The sequence below is a fragment of the Tachypleus tridentatus genome, chromosome 9 (genome assembly GCF_004210375.1).
Source record: "Tachypleus tridentatus isolate NWPU-2018 chromosome 9, ASM421037v1, whole genome shotgun sequence".
NCBI classification, from domain to species: Eukaryota; Metazoa; Arthropoda; class Merostomata; order Xiphosura; family Limulidae; genus Tachypleus; species Tachypleus tridentatus.
This window is the reverse complement of record NC_134833.1, coordinates 27986816-28007778: the sequence shown is the minus strand read 5'-3', so window position 1 is coordinate 28007778 and position 20963 is coordinate 27986816. Positions and strand designations below refer to the sequence as shown.

Sequence of the window (20963 nt, the reverse complement as noted above, 5' to 3'; positions counted from 1 at the left end):
TTGTAACCAACTACTAATACTCAGTTGTTCGAGTGTTAATCCTGTGTTTTGTAACCAACTACTAATACTCAGTTGTTCGAGTGTTAATCCTGTGTTTTGTAACCAACTACTAATACTCAGTTGTTCGAGTGTTAATCCTGTGTTTTGTAACCAACTACTAATACTCAGTTGTTCGAGTGTTAATCCTGTGTTTTGTAACCAACTACTAATACTCAGTTGTTCGAGTGTTAATCCTGTGTTTTGTAACCAACTACTAATACTCAGTTGTTCGAGTGTTAATCCTGTGTTTTGTAACCAACTACTAATACTCAGTTGTTCGAGTGTTAATCCTGTGTTTCGTAACCAACTACTAATACTCAGTTGTTCGAGTGTTAATCCTGTGTTTTGTAACCAACTACTAATACTCAGTTGTTCGAGTGTTAATCCTGTGTTTTGTAACCAACTACTAATACTCAGTTGTTCGAGTGTTAATCCTGTGTTTTGTAACCAACTACTAATACTCAGTTGTTCGAGTGTTAATCCTGTGTTTTGTAACCAACTACTAATACTCAGTTATTTGAGTGTTAATCCTGTGTTTTGTAACCAACTACTAATACTCAGTTGTTCGAGTGTTAATCCTGTGTTTTGTAACCAACTACTAATACTCAGTTGTTCGAGTGTTAATCCTGTGTTTTGTAACCAACTACTAATACTCAGTTGTTCGAGTGTTAATCCTGTGTTTTGTAGCATTTGTTAATACTTGGCAGTCATCTATCAAGACTTTTATACAAAACGCATGCCATTAGAAAAACGATATAACTACGTTGCCAAAACAAAAAACGTGACTTATTCAAAATTATTAACAAAACTGTTCTTCACTACAATGACGTGACATTTTAAGTAAGTTATGTGATTTGGTTATGGCGTGAGCAGTATCTGATATGAATGTTGTTTCTTCATCCTATTTTACACATTACGTAGCAACATTGAAATATCAGCAAAGCACACACACATTCAGTTATTCCCGTCAGTAGGGGGCGGCGCGTCAGGGTGATCCTTAAGTTGGGCTCGGCTAATAAAGTCAACTAAATAACACAATATCTTAACAGAGATACAGAGTTAACAAGTGAGTGTAATAGTTTCAAGATACTATACAGTCATTCGTCTCATTGTCACTGTGAACATTTTCTCTCATTTTTTGTACTTTCTTGCTTACACGACGAATTAAACTGCGGCTTCGTGGTTCGCTTTTTTGATGCCCTTCCTCTGGACCTTTTGCTTTTCCACTAGATGCGTGTGCACTGGACCGCCGGTGCAAGCTTGAAGATTCAGATGGAAATGGTATTCTAGCCAGAATAAGGAAGGATCGGAAAAGCTCCTTCATGTTGACGTTATCTTTTGCAGAACATTCCATGAATTTTAACCTAAGTCGGGGTAATTCACAGAAAACCCATTCGGCTACGTCTTCCTTGAGCAGTTCGCGCCGTTCGCTAGCCAAGTCCAGCTTGTTTCCAGCTACAATTATGGGAACTCCTTGGAAGTCCGTTCGCTGTTCCCGAATCTCTTCAAAACACTTCTTCAGAGTTTCGAATGATGTCTTGCTGTCTATGGTGTACACCAGAAGGAAGGCCTGCGCATTGGTTATTGAGAGTCGACGCATGGCTGGAAACTGCATGTCGCCGGCAGTGTCCAAAAAGTCCACCTTCAGAGTCGTGGTACCCAGGTCGAATTCTCTGTAGTGCATGTCCTCCACGGTAGGGGTATGTTTCTCAGTAAATGTGTTAAACAGAAACCTCTTGATGATGGAAGATTTACCAACTCCTGTCCCTCCCAGTACCACCAGTCGCACTTGATAGGATGAGCTCTCTCCCATTGTTGTAACTTAGGCCTCAGGGTTTCCTAAATTAACACATGTAAGAGGTTAGCTGTAGTTTAAAGCACTTATCCATGAATCAACTTTTACTCCTCGGGGAACTTCGCCATCATCATCATAAAACTAGTCAGAGTTTCTATCAATGTTATCGCCCATAAAACATCTTCTTTTTTCTACATTAGCTAAGTTAAACGCTACTATAGATAAGACTATCTGCATCTCTTAAATTATACGTAATCATGCCATTACTCCTGAGGAAAAAAAAAAACAGCTGATAAGAAGTTTGACTAGCTACGAAACATTCAGCTTTTTAATAAACGTTCTTTAATTTATCTCTCAGTTTTTAGTCTTTATATCATAATTCTACAAAATTATAATACTTTATTGCATAAATTAAATCATGTGAATAAAAACAGATTAAAATATCGTTCAAAATCTGTTACAAAGACAGATATTTAATTTCTTAAGTTCATCACAACTCCTAAAAACAAACCTGTTTGATGAGATTTCTGAAAATCTTCTTTTAAAACTATTTTCTAGAGATGAAGTTTGTTTACAATAACATATTTACAACTGTAGTAATATATTTACAACTGTAGTAATATATTTAAGTTCCTTTCATTTTATTTTATTTTTACTTTTTTTGCTGGACATATTTTTCGGGTTGGAAAACAGGGGCTGTTTTTTAAATTAGCGACGAATGATTTTATGCCTTATGGGGGCCAGAACTACGTTTACTGACTTAGAAAGTAAAAATCCGGGATTCGATTCTCTGCAGTGGAGAAGAGTGCTGAGAGCCCATTGCATAACTTAGCACTTAGAAAATACATGTAAATGTGATTAGTGACAACTTTTTACTTTATGCTTGAAAGTCGGTGTCGGTTTGTATTCACGTGCTCTTAAAACCAAATTGTATTTATAGCAAGCGCACTAAGTGTTTTCATAACACATAAACAAGCAGTAGCATTATTATTAATATATTATATTCATTAAACAGTTTGTAATGTTTAATTTACAAGCCATAATATTTCATAGTTACTACTCAAACAGCGCAGAGAGCACTCGTGTAGCTTTGCGCGAAATTAAAAAAGAAACAAACAGGCAATTCAAACTGTTATTGTAACCATTATATATAAATCATTGAATGTTAAATAAGGAGCGTGTCACATGATTGCCGGTGGGGAGCAGACCCCCACTGAAGAGCTCTGCTTCGTAAAAGCTTCCTCATTGACTTTCACAGACATGAAAGTGTTAATTTTTTCTACCTTTTTTGCTCCTTTAAGTAAAAAGTCTTAAAACGTCACAAATTTCGAATGTTTTATTATTGTGTGTGTGTGTTTTCTTATAGCAAAGGCACATTGGGCTATCTGCCGAGTCCACCGAAGGGAATCGAACCTCGGATTTTAGCGTTGTATATCTGTAGATTTACCGCTGTATTGGCGGGGAACGTTTTTATTATTACTTATTTTAAATGGCAAAACTGTATCTACCAGAGTTTTATGGTGTTTTTATACTAGTCCCCACCAGAAATCGTGAGACTTCTGTGAAAACTAGTACATTTCAAAGTTCGTATCAAACACCACCTCACATGAATAATTGGGCAATAAAGGTGGTTTGGAGATTTTATCAAAGTTAATTGTGCTTCCCTACCCCCAAAGAGACAGGACACTACTACGTACCAGAGGAAACTGTCTCTCGATTGTGGCCCGGCATGGCCAAGCGTGTTAAGGCGTGCGACTCGTAATCTGAGGATCGCGGGTTCGCATCCCCGTCGCGCCAAACATGCTCGCCTTTCAGCCGTGGGGCCGTTATAATGTGACGGTCAATCCCACTATTCGTTTGTAAAAGAGTAGGCCAAGAGTTGGCGGTGGGTGGTGATGACTAGCTGCCTTCCCTCTAGTCTTACACTGCTAAATTAGGGACGGCTAGCACAGATAGTCCTCGAGTAGCTTTGTGCGAATTTCAAACAAACAAACAAACAAACAAACAAACTCCCGATTGCCACTACTTGGATGCGTGTAATAGGTTGATAATATTTGTATAAGAAGTAATCTCAGTGTTTATCTATACTGCTGAGAATGGGAGATTCTACTTGTCACTGGTGATTGTTGGTATTGTATTTTATGACGCAATAATTACCATTGGCATGGTCAAATAGCTAAAATGCCCGGACTTGGGAATACGAGTATTCGTAGTTCGCGTTCCGTTGATGCAAAAACATGTTCCGTACTTTGATACTTTAGATCCTTAAGACTGATGGTCAAATCCCATTATTCGTTTAGACAAGAGTAGCTCAAGAGTTGGCGGTAGGTTCTTTATTTCGAAATTATGTATGGCTCTGCGCTGACAATCTTTGTGTATGGTTTGGCTCAGCCATCCCTAATTTAGCAGTGAAAAACTGGAAGGAAGGTATCTATCTAGTCACCGCCCAGCGCCAGCTCTTAGGCTACTTATTTACCAACAAGTAGTAGGATCGATCATAACGTTATAATGGCCCCGCGGCTGAAAGGACGAGTATGTAACTCTACACGAAGATTCCGAAAGGATAACTGTATCATAGTGTGACTTTACGTTAACATATTCTGTAGTGAAGTAGTTTGTAACAAGAAGAGTTCACTGTTTGTAAAACAGTCAATGATTGTTGTGACTTTACGTTAACATATTCTGTAGTGAAGTAGTTTGTAACAAGAAGAGTTCACTGTTTGTAAAACAGTCAATGATTGTTGTGACTTTACGTTAACATATTCTGTAGTGAAGTAGTTTGTAACAAGAAGAGTTCACTGTTTGTAAAACAGTCAATGATTGTTGTGACTTTACGTTAACATATTCTGTAGTGAAGTAGTTTGTAACAAGAAGAGTTCACTGTTTGTAAAACAGTCAATGATTGTTGTGACTTTACGTTAAGATATTCTGTAGTGAAGTAGTTTGTAACAAGAAGAGTTCACTGTTTGTAAAACAGTCAATGATTGTTGTGACTTTACGTTAAGATATTCTGTTTGTAGTGAAGTAGTTTGTAAAGTAGTTTGTAACAAGAAGAGTTCACTGTTTGTAAAACAGTCAATGATTGTTGTGACTTTACGTCTGTAGTGAAGTAGTTTGTAACAAGAAGAGTTCACTGTTTGTAAAACAGTCAATGATTGTTGTGACTTTACGTTAACATATTCTGTAGTGAAGTAGTTTGTAACAAGAAGAGTTCACTGTTTGTAAAACAGTCAATGATTGTTGTGACTTTACGTTAACATATTCTGTAGTGAAGTAGTTTGTAACAAGAAGAGTTCACTGTTTGTAAAACAGTCAATGATTGTTGTGACTTTACGTTAACATATTCTGTAGTGAAGTAGTTTGTAATAAGAAGAGTTCACTGTTTGTAAAACAGTCAATGATTGTTGTGACTTTACGTTAACATATTCTGTAGTGAAGTAGTTTGTAACAAGAAGAGTTCACTGTTTGTAAAACAGTCAATGATTGTTGTGACTTTACGTTAACATATTCTGTAGTGAAGTAGTTTGTAACAAGAAGAGTTCACTGTTTGTAAAACAGTCAATGATTGTTGTGACTTTACGTTAACATATTCTGTAGTGAAGTAGTTTGTAATAAGAAGAGTTCACTGTTTGTAAAACAGTCAATGATTGTTGTGACTTTACGTTAAGATATTCTGTAGTGAAGTAGTTTGTAACAAGAAGAGTTCACTGTTTGTAAAACAGTCAATGATTGTTGTGACTTTACGTTAACATATTCTGTAGTGAAGTAGTTTGTAACAAGAAGAGTTCACTGTTTGTAAAACAGTCAATGATTGTTGTGACTTTACGTTAACATATTCTGTAGTGAAGTAGTTTGTAACAAGAAGAGTTCACTGTTTGTAAAACAGTCAATGATTGTTGTGACTTTACGTTAACATATTCTGTAGTGAAGTAGTTTGTAACAAGAAGAGTTCACTGTTTGTAAAACAGTCAATGATTGTTGTGACTTTACGTTAACATATTCTGTAGTGAAGTAGTTTGTAACAAGAAGAGTTCACTGTTTGTAAAACAGTCAATGATTGTTGTGACTTTACGTTAACATATTCTGTAGTGAAGTAGTTTGTAACAAGAAGAGTTCACTGTTTGTAAAACAGTCAATGATTGTTGTGACTTTACGTTAAGATATTCTGTAGTGAAGTAGTTTGTAACAAGAAGAGTTCACTGTTTGTAAAACAGTCAATGATTGTTGTGACTTTACGTTAAGATATTCTGTAGTGAAGTAGTTTGTAACAAGAAGAGTTCACTGTTTGTAAAACAGTCAATGATTGTTGTGACTTTACGTTAACATATTCTGTAGTGAAGTAGTTTGTAACAAGAAGAGTTCACTGTTTGTAAAACAGTCAATGATTGTTGTGACTTTACGTTAAGATATTCTGTAGTGAAGTAGTTTGTAACAAGAATAGTTCAGTGTTTGTAAAACTCTTAGTCCGTAACACAAGAATATTAAAACACTTAACATTCTATACGACAAAGGTAATTTTTAATGATAACTTTGACATGAACTGAAACTTGCCTTTTCTTCAGTATCCCTCTATATTAAAGACAACTTCACGTGTGTTACAGTTCACTAGAAGTTAGACCAGGCCACGACTTAAAAGGCTTTAAATAATCCTTATTTAAGAAAAATGACTAGATTAAACCCTAATATAAAGGAGTAGCTGGATCCAATATGTAAAAAGCAGCATAGCGATTATTGCTATTCTGAAATGAATATTAGCAGGTTTACAGTCGAAGTGCCTTTGCTCTAAATTAACACCACAGAATTCTCAAATATAAATTTTTATTACACTGTTGGATGTCTTTGTTTGTTATTCTTGTTCGGATAATATATTCTTTCTGAGTTAATCCATTTCCTTTTAATGAACCAGATACGTACAGTCACCAAAATACATTTTCAGAGGATTACATGATGCAAATCATGTAAGAGGAACCTCTTAAACGTAAAGGCTTCCCAAAGAAATATGATAAGACAAGGAAGATCTATATTTACGAGGGCTGAACCCCGGAGAGAAGTTATCTGAACGTCTAAGCTACAGGGTTTATTTATGAGAAATTTTCAAATGGTATCAAGTTTCATTCAAAGTACGATCACCTATCTTCTCGTATAAATAGTTCCTGTTTACTGTACTGTTATGATGTTTTTAGTGCCTCTTCATGGACCAACTCCTAATCTGAGGGTCGCGGATTTGAATCCCCGTCACACTAAACATGTTAGCCATTTCAGCCGTGGGGGCGTTATAAAAATACGGTCAATCCCACTACTCGTTGATAAAAAGGGTAACCCAATTATTGCTGGTATAATACTTTTTCCACAATTTCAATTACAACCTTATTACTAGAGCAGCTCATTAACTTTCTCTTAACTTTTCTGGATGAAACTAGCAAATTATTTATTAATAGGCCCGATAAACGGAAAGATGTATTCTTATTTGTAATTCTCTCCTCTGTATTTTGTATACAGAATATGCTGTTGCCCAGGGAGGGGATTGCTAAAGGTCATTTCTCTAACTGTGACTATTATTGCTTATAAGTTGTTCCTCAGTGGCACAACGGCACCTCTGCGGACTCACACCGTTATAAACTGGGTTTCGATATCCGTAGTGGGCAGAGCATAAATAGCCCATTACGTAGCTTTGTGATTAATTACAAACAAACAAACAAAGCTTATAATCTTCGCGCAAAGCTGCATAAGGGCTATCTGCATGTAATCGTCCATAATTTTGAACTAAATGGAAGAAGCTGGTTTATGAACAGCACTCACCGTCAGTTCTTAGATTACACTAATATGACCGATTTTATCTGTCACACTTATAATGCATCCACGTCCTCAGAGTATAGAGCTCTTTTCTTTTTCCTTTTTGTTTGCTCTAACGGGACGCGAATCTTGTGTCATCGGACCGGAATACGTTAACGCCCAGCCGATGACTAATGGAAAAGGGTGATTCTTAAGATTATCACGATAGAATTTCAACATTTGAAAGTAAGAAACAAATTCCGTATTCAGAATCACATGTTTTAACTACTTGGAAGAAGTACACAATTGCTTCATTATGCATGTTGTTGCTTTAATAAAATGTTTACCCCTTATAAAACGTTTGATATATTTACTGTGGTTGAACTTTCGGGTTCAAGTCCTCGTCTCACCGAACATGCTCACCTTATCTTCCATGGGGACGTTATAATGATATATTCAATCCCACTATTCGTTGATAAAAGAGTAGGCAGTGGGTGGTGATGACTAGCTGCTTTTCCTTTAATTTTTCATTGTTAATTTGTGGACGCCTAGCTCAGATAGCACTCGTATAGCTTTGCGAGAAATTCAAAACAAGCAAACCATGGTTGAAATATATATAAAAACTTTTTATTTTCAACAGCAACCTTTAGCAATACATTTTTACACTAAATTAATGTACGTTTTTGAATATTAATTTATATAATTAAACAATGTAATGATTAAAAATAGTTATCAGTAGTTGTTCGTTTATTCGTTGTAGAAATTAGCAAAATACCATAAATCACGTTCTATTTCCGATTGCACTTTTATTCTTGATAAATTACAAATCAATAACTTATAAATATGTTGGCACGTGATTACTAATATCCCTTACCAATAAATAAACCACCCGATAACGTATTCTGTTGTTTCATCATTTCTCTGTCTCACCAAGTAATTTCTACCCAAACAAGTGATTTATCTTGACAAGATCTAATGGATCATACCTTCAACGTGATAGATTTCTCTCGCTATCCCCCAATTCAGAGTGGTATGTGGATTAGGAAGAGATTTGGAAACAGTGTTTTCTTGTGTATGAAGAACATATACATACACACACACAGGGAAAGCGAACATGCACAAACACAAATCAATTTTCTGATGACGTATGAGAGACGTTGTTCAATATCCACCTCGTGTCTGCTAATGATGATCTGAGAGAAGATATTAACGTATGTAGAGATTGTGGTTCCAGTCAACGTCTTATTCCCACTTTAGTTTTAGATTCTGTACACTTAATGGAGTTGTTAGGATCTTTTATCACCTAATTAAAAACATAATGGAGAAAATAATGAATGTGGAACAGTTTCAGTCTATCAGGTTACCCGAAATGTTTTTTAACACGTTACTTCATTTACAACAATGACATCACAGAATTAATCTAAGCGTTTTTTTTTGTTTTTTTTTTCTCGAAGCAAAGCGGGTTTCGCAGTGTCATCACCAAGAACTATTGTTAAAAGACTTCAGAACACATAACTGGTTTTGTTTAAGCCAACATTTCGCTATTAAGGTTTGATCAAAGCAACTTGCCTTTTCCGGTATAGCCGTAATGACGAAACGTTGGCTCAGGTAAAATATTTTCTGTGGAGCATTTTTTGTTTTGAATTTCGCGCAAAGCTACTCGAAGGCTATCTGCACTAGCCGTACCTAATTTAGCAGTGTAAGACTAGAGGGAAGGCAACTAATCATCACCACTCACCGCCAACTCTTGAGCTACTCTTTTTACCAACGAATAGTGGGATTAACTGTCATATTATAACGCCCCCACGACTGAAAGGGTGAGCATGTTTGGTGTGACTGGGATTCGAACCCGCGACCCTCAGATTACGAGTCGAGTGCCTTAAGCACCTAGCCATTCGTGTGGAAGCACTTATTTATTTTTTTAGAAAATATCAGTATTTATTTATTTATAGATATAAATCATTAGGATTATTCACGTCCTTTATTATACTGCGGAGTAACACGTCGTTTTTCGTTAATTTTTTTAACAGTAATTACAACTCTTCAGTTTGCACTACAATAATTATTATAATTACCTACGTCATTATGCTTAATTCACTACTGATGAGCTAAAATATTTTAGATGTTACCATAACATGACACATGCTGTCATAATTAATTATTAATTATTATACAACAAACTAACTGGTAAAATATTTAGTTGTTAATTTATTTTCTTCATCAAAAGGTGAGTAAAATACGAATTAAGGCCTAACGTACTACTTCATTCGCTATTTTCAATGCAGAAATGCAAGTTTTGTAAAATTCACAGCTCACTAGTGTTGCTTGTAAGAAAGAAACGAGTTAATAAAGCAGGACTAACATGGCGGTGGTTTGTTTTTGTTTGTTTGTATTTTGAATTTCGCGCAAAGCTACTCGAGGGCTATCTGCGCTAGCAGTCCCTAATTTAGAGGGAAGGCAGCTAGTCATCACCACCAACCGCCAACTCTTGGGCTACTCTTTTACCAACGAATAGTGGGATTGACCGTAACATTATAACGCTCCCACGGCTGAAGGGGCGAGCATGTTTGGTGCGACCGGGATTCGAACCCGCGACCGTCGGATTACGAGTCGAACACCTTAACACACTTTGCCATGCCAGGCCGGTACATGGCGGTGGAATGTAAGAAATTCACGTTGGTGGTAAGAAAAGAAAGTGACAATAAATAACTCTCAAAGTGACAATGAATTAAACGTAATTCGTCGAATGTGTGTGTGTGTGTGTGTGTGTGATTGATCGATGAAGTTTTTGGACCTAACTTTTGTTTAGGGAGAAAATTTTGTGACAGGATACGACGGCTAGAAAAAAAATTGTTCCATAGACGTCACTGAACTTTTAAACATTCAATAATAATTTAATTTATTAAATAGCCCTGCAAACATAGCTAGGATTTCAGTTCGGATGGGAAAATACCCTTCCTTTCCAAAAATAAAACAAACAGAAAACGTTACTCCGTACTTCGTTACCCCTAATTTTTTAACAATTTCTTTTGGGGGTTATCCGTATCACAAAAAGTACTTTCAAATAACAGTATATTTACAGAGTAAAGTATAACTCTTGAAAAATATGTGTGCGCAATATAAAATAAATATATATATTTAATGCAAATACGGTTTTCAGAAAAAAATACCATCTCTTTTTTTTTACCAGGACGAAACAGTTTGTAATTAAGTATAGAGATTCACAATCTGCGTTCTTCTCACCATGGGTATCGAAATCTGTTTGGGGAGTTGTAAATGCGCAGACATATCGCTGTGCCACTGAAGGGCAGAGAACGAAATGAAATTTCGAGAGGTGTATCTCCCAAATCCTTATGTTTATGGCTCTGGTTACTTTCTTATATTTCTAATTTCCCATTAAACGCTAGTCCTTTGTTGGAACATCGGTAAATTAACGAACTTACAACACTGAACTCCTAGGTTCGATACCGCGTAGTAAGCCCAGTAGAGAGTCAACTGTGGCTTTGCACTGAAACAGTGTTCAATCTGTACTAAGGTGAAATATTTTCTTACGCGTAAGAAGCAATGCCCATATTACAAATTATTTAAGTAGTCTTTTGGAAATAATACTAGAAATAAACAGTTTTTACTCTCCAGTTAATAAATATAGTAATGCTATTTTACTTTAGTCAATGTTTTAGCATTACAGATTCCTTAGGGATAGTTAGTACAATAACAGTTTACCTTAGGGATAGATAGTGCAATAGCTGTTTACCTTAGGGATAGTTAGTACAATAACAGTTTACCTTAGGGATAGTTATTACAATAACTGTTTACCTTAGGGATAGTTAGTAGAATAACTGTTTACCTTAGGGATAGTTAGTACAATAACAGTTTACCTTAGGGATAGATAGTGCAATAACTGTTTACCTTAGGGATAGTTAGTACAATAACAGTTTATCTTAGGGATAGTTAGTACAATAACTGTTTACCTTAGGGATAGTTAGTACAATAACAGTTTACCTTAGGGATAGTTATTACAATAACTGTTTACCTTAGGGATAGTTAGTACAATAACTGTTTACCTTAGGGATAGTTAGTACAATAACAGTTTACCTTAGGGATAGTTAGTACAATAACTGTTTACCTTAGGGATAGTTAGTACAATAACTGTTTACCTTAGGGATAGTTAGTACAATAACTGTTTACCTTAGGGATAGTTAGTACAATAACAGTTTACCTTAGGGATAGTTAGTACAATAACTGTTTACCTTAGGGATAGTTAGTACAATAACAATTTACCTTAGGGATAGTTAGTGCAATAACTGTTTACCTTAGGGATAGTTAGTACAATAACAGTTTACCTTAGGGATAGTTATTACAATAACTGTTTACCTTAGGGATAGTTATTACAATAACAGTTTACCTTAGGGATAGTTATTACAATAACTGTTTACCTTAGGGATAGTTAGTAGAATAACTGTTTACCTTAGGAATAGTTAGTACAATAACAGTTTACCTTAGGGATAGTTAGTACAATAACTGTTTACCTTAGGGATAGTTAGTACAATAACAGTTTACCTTAAGGATAGTTAGTGCAATAACTGTTTACCTTAGGGATAGTTAGTACAATAACAGTTTACCTTAGGGATAGTTAGTACAATAACTGTTTACCTTAGGGATAGTTAGTACAATAACAGTTTACCTTAGGGATAGTTAGTACAATAACTGTTTACCTTAGGGATAGTTAGTACAATAACTGTTTACCTTAGGGATAGTTAGTACAATAACTGTTTACCTTAGGGATAGTTAGTACAATAACAGTTTACCTTAGGGATAGTTAGTACAATAGCTGTTTACCTTAGGGGTAGTTAGTACAATAACTGTTTACCTTAGGGATAGTTAGTACAATAACTGTTTACCTTAGGGATAGTTAGTACAATAACTGTTTACCTTAGGGATAGTTAGTACAATAACTGTTTACCTTAGGGATAGTTAGTACAATAACAGTTTACCTTAGGGATAGTTAGTACAATAGCTGTTTACCTTAGGGGTAGTTAGTACAATAGCTGTTTACCTTAGGGATAGTTAGTACAATAACTGTTTACCTTAGGGATAGTTAGTACAATAACTGTTTACCTTAGGGATAGTTAGTACAATAACTGTTTAATGTGCTTCTTTGTTTCTATTTTTGGTGAGTTTCCGATATTAGCATTGTGCTTTTGATTTTCTCGACTTTGTGTGGTTTTATGAGATTGTCAGTTGCATTTTAAATATAAATGAAATAACAGGAAGGTTTTATCGTCTTTTAAGAAGAATTTTCAAAGTTGCTTAGTTTAAATTAACCTCGTGCATTCATGTTAAAGGTTGTGTGCATGATTCACCTGTACAACAAACCGAGCGGGAAAGTGAATGTCATAAACTAATAAAATTAAAACCATAATTTTTGTATTTTCAGTATTTTCGATCTTAAAGCGTTCAATTTGTACAATGTGGCTGTTTAATTAGTTATGATCTAAACAAGATTACCCAGCAGAGCAGGAAATGAAACTGACGTTATATCTTTTCATCCACGTGACAAGAATGTTGATATTCCTTATATTTGTAAAGAATGTTCATCAGTAACAACAGGAGAATACATAACATAACCGGTAAACAAAAGAGCGAAAGACATTTGTTATTCTCAAAACTGGCCATTATGTTTCTATTACGATTTTTTCAAGTCTTAAACAGAGAAAATATTCAAGGCAGGATCCCATGAGACAGAGTAAAAACGCGAGGTGGTGTTGCACCAGACAGAGGAGAAACTCCAGACTATGCACACTATATAGAGAAGAAACTTCAAGCTGTGTCAAACTAGATAGCGAAGAAACTCCACAATATGTCACATTAGATAGAGGAGAAACTCTAAGCTGTTCCATACCAGATAGAGATAAAACCTTGAGACCGTCTCACACCAGACAGACAAGAAACTTCAGCATGTGTCACACTAGAAAAAGAGAGAAACTCCAAGCTGTGCCACTCCAGAATGTGTCACACCATATAGAGAAGAAACTCGAAGCTGTGCCAAATTAGATAAAGATACTTCAGACTGTATCACACCATACTATAAAAAACTTCAATGCTGTGTCACACTGGTGGATGCTTTTGTTTAAAGCAACTATGTCAATTAATCTTATTTAACTTACAACTCACACAAGTGAGGTGGCTTATATTCTTTGACTTGTAACGTTTTTTGTTTTTTTTGGTGTAATTTTAAATTTTCAGAAACTGGAATAAAATCTCTGAACATAATCTGGCCACGAAACAGGATGTAATATCAAACTTTTAATTTTGTGCATCCAAACCAGAAGTTAAAGAGTTCGTTTATTTGTTGTTTAGCATAAATCTACACAGCGGGCTATCTATGCTGTACCCACCACTGGTACTGAAGCTCGATTTTTAGTGTTGTAAGCATTCAGGCTTAGTTCTGAACTACTGGGGTCAATTTAAAGAGAAAAAAATTAAATTCCTTATGTAATGTAGAAAAACCTCTACATAACACAATATCAATATTTTATCTTTCAGAACAGACTGATAAGGGCTGTGAAAAGAACTTTGTCGAACACAATTTTAGTAAGAACATCTCTGGAATATGCATTTACTAAGACTAAGAAACTAAATCGTAATGATGTCAAACTCTTCCATCTTTAAGAGAAGGCAACATTTTTCTACATCTAGACATGGCCCCTAACTACCATCAAAGCCATATACCTGATTGCTTGTTCAACATTGTTCAGTTAGCGGTCTTATTGAATTTGTTACTGGCACACATTATTGTGTACTTAGTGAATTTGTACGATTTCAGATTTTGGCTATCGCCTCGAAAAGTTGTTTCATCTGAAAAATAGGGGGGAAGACAAAGAATGTTTACCGACGAGTTTATTTAATCGATTTTCATCACATTTAAATTTCATAGACATGTAGTTTCGCAGCTTGTTTGGAGAGATAAAGAACTATAGGTGTTCATTGTTTCACTCTTTCTACCATTATAATGTTGGTAAGGGGTATGAAGGATGAAAATATTCGCTTCCCCTTTCAACAGTTCCACCCATTTCAACCGTAACGTAAGTGCGTCTACAATCTATTACATAAGCTTAGAGTCTATCGATGGCTCATCGGTAATCTTAAAGGCTTAAAACACTAAAATTTCAGGTATGATTCTAGAGTTTGATACAGAGCAGATAGCTCATAGTGCAATTTCAAGTAAAACAAATGTAAGCTCAGATTACAATAGTATCTCGTTGGTGGTATTCTTTTCAGAAACAAAAGAAATAACGCTTAACTTTGTTCTGTTAAAATTAACTATTCTTGTCAGACACGCCCCCCCCCAAAAAAAAATACACACACAAGCAAGACACATTTTCCTTTGCGACTCTCAGTAGTTTTAATCTTGCAAATAAAAAAAAAATATATGATTTCAATAACCAAGAGAAGATATTTCCCAGTCAGCAATAAATATACATATAACGTTCCACTCTTAATTTTTACACAACGATTCTTATGAATATGTGACAAAACCTCTGGTGGCCACGATCTTAAGTTGTAAAATTCTACGGATGATAAGCTTTACCCTAAACGTATGTCAACATTAGAAAAAAAAAACACAGTTGTACTGGTTCCAAAATGACAACCGTATAAGTGATCAAAAAGTACAAAACCATCTTAACTGAATGTAAATCAAAACGCACAGACATTTACGATAACTATTTATCATCATAAGTTTACATACACATAACTTAGCTTCTGAGTTGTTTCAAATATGTATAACTTAATGTATTTTTAGGAGGATGTGTTGTTAGTTGTTGCTATGGCTACGTACAGTCATATATTCCAGTTAGTGCATAAGTTAACTAACGAATAGTTAACTAAGCATCAAGAACAAGAAGTAACCTAATGGTCAGTGTGTCAGTCTGTAGCTCGATATATCCAAGCTTCAAGACGTGATGTCCCTGAACCCTCCCCATGTCCATTTTTAACTGTGGACGCCTTACAAAAATGAGAGTCAATCTTGTTATTTAGTTCCAATAACTAGACAAAGCCCCTGTAGCGGCAGGCGATTTTGGTTTGTTGCTTTCCTTCTAGCCTGTAATTCAACCTTAGCGAGACTGTAATACCTGAAAACAAGAGGCAACTTATCGTTAGCAAGCGTTTAGGTTGAAAATTGAAATTCTAGAAGCTACCATATAATTGGCTTTAACCACTGTGAATATTATATACTAACGAAAGTACCACCTTCGCTTGGATTAGTAGGTTGGTATTGTGTGCATTCTGAACCAATTTGAGCGGAAAAGCGTAACCTATATACTTTTATTGTTAAGTAGCATGACATAAAAACTATTATTAGAATGCACTCGCTTTTCTACATATTGAACATTGTTATGTGACAAAACACTTCTTTTCTACGTGATTTTTCGCTAGCTTGCTTCATTTAAAAAATGAGAACACAGGGACAAGTAATAATACCCAGGCGTACATCCTCAGGGGCCACATAGTATGGTTGCAAAATTTCAGATTTCTAGGTTCTTTCTCTTTGGAATTATGACGGTCACAAAGAGACACACCCTTTTATTATTATAGATATATTTGGCGGTTAAAACTAAGCAAATAAATATAATTCAAAACATCAATAATTTAAAAAAAAACTGTCGGATTTACTAAATTAATTGTATCCTTGCGCTGACAGGTTCAGTTTATGCTGACGTATTTAACTTACTAATAGCCGTAACGTTTCACTCAGTATCAACAAATTATATTTGAGAGTCATAAATACTATTTATATTAAAACTGGAAGAATGGATTCGCTTGCAGGCTCAAAACGAACATGGGTTTTCGGCTGGGTAGCTATGTTTACAAATAAGCTCATCTCAGTGCTTTGTCTTACATGTATATTCCATTAGTTGCGAGCGATAACGACCAACGTAATTTCACACAAACATTGAATATACAACTAAAACTATTAAAATAGGTAATGTGTTGTTGATGTCAAAATGACACAACAAAAACTTTGAAAATATTATTAAAACCACTATGAAGGAAATAAGTCACTGCCACCAATTGTTTCAGTTTCATCAAAATCATTCACAAATATTACACAATTGCCATTGAAACCATTTCGTAGTCATTTTTTTTTTAAATCTAAACCAGCTCATATATAACATGCTGTTTCTTTCAAAAAAACCCATAAGCAATGAGTTTGTCATTATACATTAGTATTAGGTTTATTGTTAAATATTACACTCTTTATATATTCCCTTCTAGTTCCTTACGAATTTTCAGGAAATAGGATAATGTTCTGTAATAGCATTTTAACCACACTATGCTTTTTTTTTTGTTTGTTTGTTTTGGAATTTCGCACAAAGCTACTCGAGGGCTATCTGTGCTAGCCGTCCCTAATTTAGCAGTGTAAGACTAGAGGGAAGGCAGCTAGTCATCACCACCCACCGCCAACTCTTGGGATACTCTTTTACCAACGAAAAGTGGGATTGACCGTCACATTATAACGCCCCACGGCTGGGAGGGCGAACATGTTTGGCGCGATGGGGATGCGAACCCGCAACCCTCAGATTACGAGTCCACGCCTTACGCGCTAGGCCATGCCGAGCCCCACCACACTATGCTTCATTCAGTCTATAGCCAATGTGGTACACAACAAACACGGTATTGGCTGGAACATTATTTATGTACAGCTTGTTACAACAACAACTGTTATGGTACAAGCGCCTTTTATAAGCTTACGAAGCATGATTATAATTAACTATAATTTTCATAAAAACCTATTGTATTTTTACACCACATTCTTTATCTAGACTCTTAGAAAGTTTGAAGAATTAGAATAGTGTATAATAATAGTAGTCCAGTTATCATGTTCGCCATTTTCATTACTGGCGTAGTAATACTGTTACCAAAACTATTGCATATATGCCGCGGATCCAATTGCTTTTAAAATTATCCCATGCAAGTTAATTTAATTATTAGCCAGTCACGTGTTATACTGAATAGTATTTAGCTCGTATATATAAAAACTAACCAAATCAAAAACCTTAGTCCCACAGTCATCTTTACCACCGTATTGAAATCACTTCTAATAGTTTTTCCATATACATCAAATCTTACAGATGCTTCCAAATCCAAGAAAACTTAGTTTACAAAGAACATACCATACAGCTGCTGTTAAATGTAAGAGAACTGATTTCACATATGTCTGTTTTCAACTCGAAGAAAATTTAGTTTACATAGAACATACCATACAAACATGGTTAAATGTAAGAGAACCGATTTCACATATGTCTGTTTTCAACTCGAAGAAAATTTAGTTGACATTTAGTTCATTATTTACTAATTTGTTTGTGTCCATTGCAGGGAACCATACCCCGGATTTTAACATTCTAATTTCGTAAACTTACTGCATTCCCGCCAGGTGGCACGTAATACACTAAAAACAAATTATTGTTAATATTTTTTGTGTAGCCACTTATGTAAGTATCTATTTCAATAATATCAAATTTTGTCAGTCAAAAAAATATGTGCGCACATTACTATCTAAATGCGCATTTGGGCGCATTTCATTTCAGTGGATTTAAAGAAATGGCGAATGTAAAGATGCTTTAATAGGCATTTTTTTATAACAACATATTAAAAGCTTATCAAAGTTTTCACAAAGATCTAACCCTAAGTCGTAGAATAACATTACAAGTTTATTTACTGATAGTATAAAGTACGGTAAAGAGTAGCCTTTACTAAACTAAAGCAGAAAATGTACATTTATCTCTTTATTGAACATAGGTCGTCTTTATAAAGACGAAACTAATGTTAGGCCTCAGATATGTGGACCTAGAGATTTCGAGGTCTGCGATTATAATTCTTATAATATACTGTCGCAGTAAATATACTAATTTAACTGCAAATGACTTGAGGGTCTCTGCTAGTTATAAAATATAAAAATTAAATTATACACTACTTGTAAAGATAGCTTAGATTATTCATAATCGGCCATTAAACTGTTTTCATTGCAATATAATTTGGGTCATGCTTAATTGGTCTTAGATTCGTATAAAAATCATTTATTACATATATTCCCGGCCATACAGCTTCTGGTTAGATACAAGGCATTATAGTATATTAGCATCTAATAACATATTAGCTCTCAGAAACACAAATAGAAGTTAATCCTTTTTTATAATTAATTTCATCGAATTCCTTTTATTTAATTTAAACCAATGACACAAACTTATAGAGAATGTAACATATTATTATTTTTTAACTCTATCTAATTCTAGTAAATTAATTTAAACAAATAATCCACCAGTTTATAGAGGAAGTGAAAATAGAATCATTCTTTTATAATTTAGCCAAATGTCGATACATTTGTCTACGATGAAGACATATTAACTTACAAAGTGAATGAAAGTTAATTTGTCATTGATTTATATTTCAATTAGTGTGTTTAAGCCAATGAAACACCAGTTCTTGGAGGGAAGAAAATAAATGTTTGATATTTGAAACTAATGCTAGTAAGTTAAGTTAAACCAATAACATTTTGGTTTACAGAAAGATAAAGATATTAAATTAATCACATTCTGGTTTATTTTTTAATAACAAATCCACATCAAGGTATCTGCTATGTCTACCAAGGGAAATCGAACATATAATGCTAGCGTTGTCAATCCAGAGACTTGCCGCTGTCCCAGCTGGGATTACCACTTTTAGACATAATATATCAAACAGATGAGACATTAGCTACACGCCTATTCATATCCAGCTATTTTTTTCCGTATTAATAATTCTTATGCTGTGTTAATAAACAATATCTTTTTGCACTTCTTTCCCTCTCAGAAATAAATAAGTGGCTAATGTTTTCTACTCGGTGTCTTTTTTTGTAGGGGGAATTTCAGTTCGATGTCTCGTTCAGTCAACAAACAACACCTGATTGATGAACATATTTCGTTGTCACTTCCAAGCTAAACGCTGTCTAGACAGCCATTACACGTAGTATTTGTCACAAATAAAGATTTATGTAATCGTTGATTTATTACCAAAATATCAACCCAATCCGGCCTTAGGCTCTTTACCGTTATTTCCGAATTTTAATAGATCGGAAATGGCTCAAGTTAACCTGTTTGTCAGTCTGGTTGGCAAAGTTTTATATGATAGGTTTCTCAAGGTTGGAAATTTATGAATCATAATACAATGAAAACCAATAATAACACAATAAAAAGAATTATAATTCAATAAACAAAAACAATCATATTGCGATAAGCAAATCTAAGTGAATTTGTTCTCTAATTTGTTGCGATCAGTATAAAATATTTTTGTCATCAGTACATATTACTTGTAAATTCCAGACGAAGCAAAGTGATAGAATAAGAAAAACAGGTTCACGTTACAAATTTTTATACCAGAGTATAGTAGTTTAAATATTGCTGAAACTAAATACCAAACGACAAAACCCATTAGAAGTGGCGCTTATAAAGTTTCCCGTGTGTCATTAATTAGCGGGAAACTTGAGCTGAATCGATCGCTAAGTAAACTTTTGTAAAATGCATCTCTCACCCACTGATTTAAAGACGGTTCATAGACAAAACGAAAGCAGGGCTGGGTGAAGTTCAAAAATGATTTTGCAGGAAAACTTTAAACTGAGTAGATAAACGTAAAAGAGAATGAGTAAAGCAGTAAATCTATTAAGGTTTAGTTGTTCTAATAAGAGATAGATGTCCGAATACAGCTGCGAGTTGCTGTACCCATTCAGTAAGAAATAACAGCAATTGAAAGGCCAACGAAACCTGACTCTGAGCAAAATATCAGCGATTACATAGTGTTATCTTTAAATATTCCTAGCTAAAATGAAATTTATAAGAAAATATTTTTTAGGAAAATCAATTTATAGGACATTGTTTCCTCTACCCAAACTCTTATCTCCCATAAATCACTCTTTTTAACTGAGTTTTTTAAACTTCAGTTTTACCTCTTTTTAACCGACTCTTAACATCAGTCTTGCGTCATTTTAATCGTTTTTTATTTCAACCATTTCTCTTTAAACTGATTTTCTGACTTCAGTCTTGCCTTTTTAACTGATTTTTTGTTTCAATCTTTCATTCTTTAACTGATTTTCAGCCTCAGTTTAACCTCTATCTACCTGTTATTATATTCCAGTCTTACTCTCCAAGGAAATTTCATTTCGTCTCCAAACCACTTCAATGTCGAGCCCGTTAAAACATTATGTTTCCTCAGTTAAACCTAACTTTCAAAATACTCATCATCTTCTGTATTAAATAATTTTTAACTCTAGTCTCTCCTCTTAATACCCTCAGCTTTTTGATCTTCAATGTTCTCACCCAAG

At 34.7% G+C, this 20963-nt stretch overlaps 1 protein-coding gene across 1 annotated transcript in view; it reads right to left on the bottom strand.

Annotated features, from left to right (window-relative positions):
• Positions 1-273: 273 nt before the first annotated feature.
• LOC143227049 (GTP-binding protein Di-Ras2-like) overlaps positions 274-20963 on the bottom strand; it is a 36316-nt gene continuing 15626 nt past the window's right edge. The window contains exon 2 of the mRNA XM_076458595.1: positions 274-1878. Within this exon, the coding sequence (XP_076314710.1) occupies positions 1121-1852 (732 nt within the window). The 5' untranslated portion in view covers positions 1853-1878 and the 3' untranslated portion in view covers positions 274-1120. The remainder of the gene's footprint in view (positions 1879-20963) is intronic.